The sequence below is a fragment of the Chiloscyllium plagiosum genome, chromosome 21, assembly GCF_004010195.1.
Source record: "Chiloscyllium plagiosum isolate BGI_BamShark_2017 chromosome 21, ASM401019v2, whole genome shotgun sequence".
Classification (NCBI taxonomy): domain Eukaryota; kingdom Metazoa; phylum Chordata; class Chondrichthyes; order Orectolobiformes; family Hemiscylliidae; genus Chiloscyllium; species Chiloscyllium plagiosum.
This window is the reverse complement of record NC_057730.1, coordinates 32,479,768-32,489,740: the sequence shown is the minus strand read 5'-3', so window position 1 is coordinate 32,489,740 and position 9,973 is coordinate 32,479,768. Positions and strand designations below refer to the sequence as shown.

Below are 9,973 nucleotides of genomic sequence, written 5' to 3'. Positions count from 1 at the left end.
CCGGATTCAGCACCGCCCTCTTGACCTGCAATCTTCTTCCCGACCTCTCCGCCCCCACCCCCTCTACGGCCTATCACTCTCGCCTCCTTCCACTTATCGTACTCCCAGCGCCCCTCCCCCAAATTCCCTCCCCTCCTACTTTTTATCTCAGCCCGCTTGGTGCACCAGCCTCATTCCTGAAGAAAGGCTTATGCCCGAAACGTCGATTCTCCTGCTCCTCGGATGCTGCCTGGCCTACAATGCATTTATACATAGGCATTCCCTAGGTAGTGAATGGTTCTGGTCTGGTGTCTGTGCATAAGTCAAGTTGAATGCCAGTTGGAACACAGGCCAGGACATTGGGTTTTTAAAATTACACTCCTGTATGGGAACATGTTTGCAAGTACTACATTTGTAAATCAGGGACCCCCTTTTCCTCTTTAAATAAAGAGTATATGATGTCATCAATGCCATGTATAACAGAAGTGTAATATGCTTACTTTTATGTTGAGTTCCTCTTGTACTAAATGATAGCATCCCATTAGTTTCCCTCATGGCTTGCTGTACTTGCATATTAACCTTCTGTGACATGCACTGGAATAACAAGTTCAATCTGCACCTCAGAATTTGCCGTCATTCACTATTTAAATAATTCTCTGCTTTTGTATCCTTCATGCCAAAGTGAATAACTTCACATTTTCCCATGTTATATTCCACATGCCAAAAGTTCGCTAACTCACTCAATTCATCGAGAGCAACCTGCATCCTTGTTATATCATCTTCACAATATACTTACCTATCTATATCTGTGTCAATTGCTGGCACTACACTCTTGTGCTGAAGTGAGACCCGGACTGTGTGAACTGGAATGAGTGCAAGCTGGACACAAAGTAAGGATAAGTAGTTCCTTGAAAAAAACGTGTACAAGCCTACTTATAAAAGTCTATCTTAATCTGTTCTTTCATCAGAAACCATGAACCCATTGCAGCTACTTACTTTACAGGCAAAATAATTCATTACTCTGGTTACCCTCTGCATGAAAAAGAAACTCCAGATTTTCTTTAAACAATAATTTCCTTTTTTGCAAAGTACTTCCACTGCTATTTCAAACTTTGATTAAATGTACAACTTGCCCAGATCAACACTAACAGTTTCCTACCTAATTTCAGAAACATCAACTGGATCACTCAATAATTCTCCAAGACAGTGAAACCTTAACTAACTGGGGTGTATCCTTTGATAGAGAGTAAGAAGAATCACTAAATCATTAAACAGAAAGCTCCTGACTCACCTCCTGCAGTGTGGCACTGCAAAGTTCAATAGCGATATAGTAGAACTGCTTGTCTCTTTCAGTACAGAAATAACGTATGACATTGGGGTGCTCATCAGATTCACGAAGGAGCTGAACTTCACGGTCGGCAAAATTGAAACATTCAGGGAGAATCCTTTTCACAGCAACATTTCGATTATCAAAGCTGCCTCTGGGTTATGAATAGGAAATCAGTTACCAACACAAACAAAGTCTTGTGCTTACAGCCCCGTAATGTAGCAAACTATCCCGAGGCACATCAACGAAGGTTATCAAACAAAATTTGATATTGAACCACATAAGGAAATGCTAAGTCAAATCATAAAATGTGCCATTGAAGAAATAAATTTCAAGGAGTGTCTGGAAGCAGAATACAGAAGTAGAGAGTTGGAGCTGTTTAGGAAGCAGAATTCCAGAGTTTAGGATTGCTGTAGGCATAGTCTCCAGTAGTGGAGAATTAAAATTGGGGATGCTGAACAGGCTACGTTTGAAGAAATGAAGATATCTTGGTTGGTGAGCTGAAAGCAATTACAGAAATGAGGAAGGATGAGGCAATGCAGGAATTTGAAAATAAGGTGAAAATATTATATTAAGAATGTAGTTTGGTAAAAATAGGGACGACAGGCAAATGGGATGTGGTAGACTTTAGGATGTGGACAGCAATTTTGAATAACTTCAAGTTGATGGAGGGTGGAACAGATAAATATGAGAGGTTATACAAACAAAACATTTTTAAAAATACTAGCAAATCTGAGTTTGAATAAAAACAGGTAAATGTTTCAAGCTGAGACCATGCAGCTCAAGTCTTTGAATATATTGATTAGAAAGCCTTTCTTCACACAAATTGTGGATCAGAATTATTTTCCCCAAAAAGGTTGAGAACTAATTGAGATAAGGGTATTGAGGATTATGGAACGAAGGTGGTTAGATGGATTAAGATATAGCTAAGTTACAGGAACATTGTAGCAGAGGTTTGCCATTAAGCCATTGAGTTTGCTCCACCATTCAATTTGATCATATCAATCATCTATTTTAAAATCACTCCACACTATTCGCTTAACCTTTCGTGCTGTTAATATCTAGAAATCTATTGATTTCTATCTTAGGTATGCACAATGGTTGAATCTCCATTGGCCTCTAGTATAAAGAATTCCAAAGATTTACCATTTTCCAGGTGGAGTAATTCTTTCTCATCTCAATGAACTACTTATTCTGAGACAATGCCCTCTGGATCTATACTCTTCGTTCATTGCAACTCCTTACAACCCTTAACTCCTTGGTATTTCAAAAATCTATCTACTTCCTCTTTTAAAATGTTCAGTGATCTAGCCTCCACTTCCCAATGTTTAAATTCTGAACAGTAAAGATCAAATTTCATTTGCCTTCTTAATTATTTAATGCATCTGCATGTTAACTTTTTGTGTTTCATGCTCAAGAACTACAGATCCCTCAGTGCTGCATTTTGGAGCCTCTCTCCATTTAAATAATAGTCTGCCTTTTGATTCTTCCTATTAAAGTGCATGATCTCATATTTTCTTACATTAAACTTATTTACCAAGTTTTTGTCCAATCACTCAACCTACCTATATTCTCTTGCAGATTCCCCATGTCCTCATCATATCTTCCCACTAATTTTGTATCATCAGCAAATTCAGATTCATTATACTCTGCCACTCTACTACAAGTCATTGATACGGATCATTAATACTTGAGATTCCAGGACTGGTTCTTCTGGCTCTCCACTAGCTACATCTTTACAACCTGAAAAAGACTCATTAATCCCGACTCTGTCTTCTGTGTGTCAACCAATTTTCAGTCCATGTAATTACATTACCCCAATACCATGAGATTTTATCTTGTGCAATAACCTTTTATGTGGCACCTTATCAAATGCCCTTTGGAAATTCAAATACACGACATCTCCTAATCAACTCAATTTGTTAAACATTCAAGGATCTCTGGCAAATTTGTCAAACATGATTTCCATTTCACAAAACCCAATTTGACTATGTTTAATTGCATTAAGCTTTTCTAAATATCCTGCTATTTCTTCCTTAATAAATTGACTTAAGCATTTTCTCAATGACAAATATTAGGCTAACTGACATGTAGTTTCAAGCTTGCTATCCTTCTCCCTTCGTGAATAGGGGTGTCACATGAGTGGTTTTCCAATTCACTGGAACCTTCCCGGAGTTCATTGAATTTTGAAATATTTCAACTAAAACCTCCACTATCTCTACAGCTATTTTCTTTAAAATCCTAGAACGTAGGCCATCGGGTCATGGTGACTTGTTTGTCTTCATTTCCATGATTTTGCCAAATACTTTGTCCCTTACAAAAGAGAATTTTACAAGATTTCCCTCTCTCCTCTCCAATTTCCCCAACCATATTCCACCCAAGCATCTTGCTTATCTGATATCACTAGATTGTTTACAGGACCCTCCACTGTGAATAATGACACAAAATAATGGATTAAATTATCTGCCATTTTCTATTCTCCATTATCAATTCCCCAGACACAACCTGCAAAAGTCATACTCATTTTAACTGCTCTCTTATTTTCATATATTCGTGGAAGCTCTTGCTGTTTGCTCTTATATTTCTGCCAATTTAATTGCAAAATCATTTTTCTCCCTTTTTATTAGCACTGAAGGTTCCAAAAAGAAAATTCCTAACCTTTAGCTCTACCACATGTTTTTTTCTCCTTTGTGTGCCTTAGTTTTTGACTGGATACTCTCCTTAACTACCTTTGTTAACACAAATTGGTTCATCCTTATCACATGCTTCTTTTTGACTGGATTAAATTTTTGCTGAGTCTTATGAAATATCTGCTCATCTACTGACATTCTCCTTTATCTATTTTCCCAATCTGCTTTAGACAAATCTGTTTTTGTGGCTTTATAATTGCCCTTACTTAAGTTAAAAACACTGGTTTGAGACCCAAGTTGCTTCCTTGAAATTGAATTTGAAATTCTACCATGTTGTGATCACTACCCCTTAGAGGATCCTACAAAATCTCTGATTATGTATTATTGGTGATAAATAGCCCATTCCTGGACAGTTTCTGCAATGTACCGATCTTAGAAACAATGCCTAATGCATTCTCCAAATTCATTCTCCATGTTTTCCTTGCCAAACGATTTATCCAGTCAATATGGAGATTAAAATCACCCATGATAACTATCGTGCCCATTTTACACGTCTCCATTATTTCCTAATTTATACCTTGTCTTGCAGTCAGGCAACACTTCAAATGTCAATAGACAACCTCTACCTATGACTTATTTCCTTTGCTATTCCTTTCACTCAAACTGATTCCACATCACAATTTATTGCACCTATATCACAACTCAGCACTGTACTGAAAGCTCTTTTATTAACAAAGCTATTTGACCCCTTTTCCATTTTGCAAGTTCTTCAAGTCATCCTGCAACCATGTCTGTGTTAGCCGTCAAGTCATTTAAATGTATTTCTATTTGTGTTGTTATCTTATCTATCTTATTACAAAGATAGTCCAATAAAGAACCTTAATCTCTGACTTTTTAAACATTGTTGATTATGCTGATTGTAATTTCTGCTGCACTCTTCTGCTTGTATTTTCTGCCTCTTTCAAACACACTGCCCATCTACAACCCTAGTGATAAAATTCACCAGAACACTGGGCCCAGCATCGTTCAAATGAAGCCTGTCCCAACAAAACAGCTCTCCCTTTCCATAGAGCTGGTATGTGTGCCTAATGAATCAGAACCTTTTTCTCCCATAGTAGTTAGTCGTGGTTTAGTTAAATAGCACAACAATCTAAAGGAATCGAATGGCTTTCTCCTATCCCACGTAGCCTTCCAAGCCACAACAAATATCATATCGTGAAATTACCTGGCAGGTATTCCAAGAGAATGACCTTGGAATGATTTTTCACTCACACTGAGTTGGGGAGAATTTGATCTCTATTTGGCAATTGAAGCTCAATGCATCACAGCTTAAACTTGTGTACTAGCCCCAGCAGTGAAGCGTGTTTGTGCTCTTATGCATATGCCAAAACAATCACCCTTTTAAATTCTTGATTGTTAAGTTCACTGCAGCTAGGACCTGTAACTTTAACACTATAATCCAGGACACATTCTGAATAACACTTGTTGCTTTTTGATCCATTACTGGCTGTAAATGAAGTAACTATCATCCAGGGTTTTCCTTGCCTTACCGGAATACAAATGTTCCCTCAGCTCCATGACCCAGCACGTCTTTTGGGTTGAAGGAAATCTTTCCTACAGTAACAAAATTGGTTCCATTATCTAGATGAATGGGAACACAGAACTCCATTAATCTTTCAAGCAGGACCATTTATCAGTTTTAAGTTCGTTATTACAAATATTTTTGGGCAAGGTATAAAAAGAGGGAGTGTGTTCAATATTATTAAACATTGAGATTTCCGCTGCTCACTTAAACACTAAGTTCAAGAACATATCAGTTGAATAGTTTCCAATAAAGTAGAATTGTAATCAGCTTGTTAGATAAAAGCTAAAGAATAATTCAGTTTTTAAAAAGAAATATTTAAACCATGGGAAAATCAAGATAAAGAGACAGAATTCAAGTACACAGAGAAGAAAGATGGTCATTTTGTGAAATTTAGAAGTATATTTTAGGAAAGATGCCAGAGAGATAGAGACAAAAAATCTCTCAAGTTTCAGGTTTACATTAAGCTCTGGAATGTAATGAGTAAATATTCTGAAAGCAACACAATTAAAATCATGGGCTGAATTTTTCTATCTTCATGTGGGCCCAAATTGATTTAAAAATAGGCATGAACTGATATGGATTCCCACTGCCATTACCGGCACTGGTAATTTTCAATAGCTCAGGTAAAGGGTGCTTTGCAAACCTGCACACAGCTGTCCCTTCATTGCTGGTTCCATTGCATTTCAGACCAATCACAACTTTAATGGAGTTAGACCGATTTTGGAAAATAATATGTTTTATACCAGGATAAAGATGTTATGAGACATCAGGTTCATCCTGATTTAGAAATGAGGATCATATGAAAGGTAAATCCAAAAGTTGCTGCATCATAAGTTATATGTTTACAATACAGTGAGTGATGATAAGGGCCTGTTTTGAAAAAAATCATTAAATAATCAGGTAGTCAATTCTGACAATCTAGTATGTTGTTAAGGAAATGAACAGCATCGTGCAAATGAAAAGTCTTCAGCTGAATTTGAATACATTATTCACTCAGAAAAAGATATTTTCCATTGAGAAAAAGGAAAATTCAGATGACTGAGTGAAATGTCCCACAATTTTTGTGTTTTCCTTGAAGATCACCTCAGCCCCCAGTGCGGCTGTTCAAGCGCCTGGACAGATATCTGAGATTCTGGCTGTCTACACAGACTGGGAATGTTGTAAATTCCATCTGTAGGTGGTGCTAAGAGCACATAGCACAAAGATGCCCTCAATGTAATTATGAAGCAACAAAAGCAGCAAACCAGAAGGATAGTAATACTAGAAACTTCAGCCAGAAGTGTGATCCAGGAGACTTGGAGAGGCAGATAAAGGCTGAGGCTGATGGAGAAGAGCTTTCCCTCCACAGCAGTATCCCTTCAGGCACTGCTCCTTCACTCACTGATTCTACTGTTGCCTATCTTCCCTCTCTGTCTGTTGCGCTCCCTGGGAGGGACCCTTCCTAGAGCCAATAGGTTGTGCTCAGGGACCAGGCTGCCGCAGTGCCTTGTCCTCTGTTCATGCTGCTCCACTTGTGACCACCCACTCAGGTTACAAGCATATAGCAGCAGCCAGGTGAGCACAGCAAAATAGCAGCAGCTAAGGAAACACAGCCAGGATCTGAAGCTCTGCTTTATCAGGTCCAGACTCCATCACTGCCTTCCCCGGCCTTTTCCACTGCCAAACCCCTTAAGCTATAGCTTCTGACTCCACTTTGGTCTTATACTCCTCCCCAGTCATCCTCATCCAGCCAAATGCTCATGCACATTGCCATTTTGCATTCTGGTTTATCACTGAGGTCTTCAAAAGTTTGAACACATTCAGCTCAGAATGGGTTTTGGACACAGTTATTCAATGGAATCTCATCATGAATGCTTTGTTGAATTCCAAATCTACTAACAGATTTATTCAGCATGGGCTATTGACACTACTGTCAGAATGTGAACTTTATTATATTGAAAACCTAAGAAATGACAGCAAAAATAGGTTATTCAACCCATTGAGCCTGCTTCCCCCATTTCAAGGAAATCACGGCTGATCTTCTACCTCAACATCATTTTGATGCAGTACCCATATATTCCTTAGATTTTTAAAACGTAAGAATCAATCTTTGTCCAGAACATTTCAATGACTAATCTTTCACAGTCCCCTGGAGCAGAAAACACCAAAGATTCATCACCAAAGTGAAGAAATCTTGTCAAACTTCATTCCTAAACGTCGCTTCACTTGTTCTGAAACTGAGTCCCCTGACTTTAGACATAGTGGCCAGGGAAAATATCCCGCTTGTATCAACTCTATTGTACTCTAAGCAAGTTACTTGTTAAATCATCTCTCATTCTTCTAAACTGAGAGAGTAAAGTCCCAGATCAAACCCTGTACAATCCCTCCATTCCTCCATGCTTGGTGAACATTATTGCATGCACTCTATGGGGAGTATATAATTCCTTAGTAAGGAGACAAAAATTGCATACATTATTCCAGATATGTTCTTACCTACACTCTATGTTTTAGGCTTGTTCAGAGGGAGGCAGCAGGATAAACAAAATAATAAACAGAAATGTGAATTAAATCAGAGACAGAATCAGGCTAGAACACTCTTATCAACTTTCAATGTCTGGGTTGATGTACATGTGAAGAAAAGAAGGCAAACAGACAGATGGAAAGAGGCAGTGATGAATAATGAGAAAAAAGGCTGAACAGCTGCAATGAGAAGCAGACAAAATCAAGATTAAAGAAGACCATTGCCAAGAAATTATTGTTTGTAATATCAACATCGAAGCATGATGAGGCATTTTTCTCTTAGCTATTCTGTTGGAGACATAAAACTACTCCAACTATAAATTACTGGCATTAAAGGCAGTCAGGGATTTTAAATTAAGTTGCTTTGCATTTAATCTCAACTGTCATAGGCATTTCTACGTACAGTATGTAACATTGCACTTCTAGAGGTTTCAGAGTTTTCAACTTATATACAATGGCACATTGTATTGTGTCACCTCAATCTTTTCTCAAATTAAAAAGAAAATTTAAACTAGCAAAGAGAAGTTCAAATACCAACCAGCAACAATTTCATCATAGCAGGCAGTGCCATTTTGCAAATTATAGTCTTGCTGCTCTGAGGATTGGCTGCTCCTATCTTGGGCTGAGGAGTTGGATTCCTGTGGATCATTTTGGGAGACCTGAGCTGCATCTTCTGAGAATTCTGGGAAGTCTGCCCTGAGTTTACTGGCAGATTGTGGTGGCTGCTGCTGAAGCAGCTGGAATTTCTCTTCTAGGTGTTGTTCCAGCTGTTGCTGCTGTAGTTTCTGCTGTTGGTGCATTTTCTGCCACAGAAAAGATGAAAGTGAAGATTAAAAACAGACAGGGAAACTCTCATTATAGTACATTAGAGTGTGGAGTGATTAGATCCTGAGGTAAATGCTCATGATTAAAGTTAAAATCTGAATCCCCTCCAATCCCACCACACTAATTAAGAGCAAAAACATTACAGCTTGAGATCAGAATAGATAATCTACCTTCAGATCAGGTTCACTGGAGCACCAAATTAACAGACAGGATCTGGCCAGTGGGTGGGGGTGTCATTATTGCAATACCAGATAAATTAACACCAAGTTAACAAAGGGGAACTGTGGGGTGTGGATGTTGAGTGTGACATTGGGTTAATGGCAGGAAGCTCAGTGAGGCAGTGGTGATAATGGACTAAAGGAGTTCACCGGGGTACTGGTTTAATGGAGAAGAGCTGCATGGCAGGTAAATGTAACAATACACTAATGCATGCAAATTGCACCAGGATAATGGACAACATAAATCGCTGCGTAATAAAAATAACTTACTTTTGGATACATAATCAGAAACACCATCCATCCTCCTACTAGCACAGTGAATATGGCCACAGTCAAGATGTCTTGATTTCCTGATTCAGGCACAATCTCACTTGCAGTCTCATGCTTTACTTCGTTGTCCATCCGATAACTTTGGTCAAATGTTTTCGATTGTGTCTGGTCAGGCTGCATCATAAACTTAAGGAAAGCAAAAAACTATTCTTTTAAAAAATTATATGTGCTTCTAAGCTAAATTGTATTTTCTGATAAGGATTGTTTTTGTAATTCCGAAATATAGACTGTAGAGTTGGTACTTTTCCACCTATCAAAGAAGGCAAAAAGAGTGCAGATTTACCAAATTATTTCTAGGATATATCCCAGGAGTCCAAGGTTATGACAATTAATTGTGATTCAGTTCCTATTGCCTCCAAGATCTAAATACCCTTCCAGGGGTGTGGTGCTCAAAATATTTCATGTACATCCAGTGTCATCTAACCAGGGCTTTATAATCGCTAAAACATGATTTCTACCTCCTTTTGTTCTAGTCTTAACACAGGACATAGAACAGTACAACAGAGGCACCTTTGACTCACCATTTCTGTGCTGAACATGACACCATTCTAAACTAATCCTACCCACCTGCACATGGTCT

At 38.3% G+C, this 9,973-nt stretch overlaps 1 protein-coding gene across 5 annotated transcripts in view; it reads right to left on the bottom strand.

Annotated features, from left to right (window-relative positions):
• The window catches only part of ern2 (endoplasmic reticulum to nucleus signaling 2), a 119,745-nt gene that overhangs the window by 33,277 nt on the left and 76,495 nt on the right, over positions 1–9,973 (bottom strand). For 4 of the 5 annotated variants that reach the window (XM_043711700.1, XM_043711703.1, XM_043711702.1 and 1 more), the window contains exons 12-15: positions 9,334–9,519; positions 8,559–8,823; positions 5,487–5,577; positions 1,271–1,460 (exon numbers count right to left, since the gene is read on the bottom strand). In XM_043711700.1, the coding sequence (XP_043567635.1) occupies positions 1,271–1,460; positions 5,487–5,577; positions 8,559–8,823; positions 9,334–9,519 (732 nt within the window). The remainder of the gene's footprint in view (positions 1–1,270; positions 1,461–5,486; positions 5,578–8,558; positions 8,824–9,333; positions 9,520–9,973) is intronic. The other variant, XM_043711699.1, reaches the window with a different exon arrangement.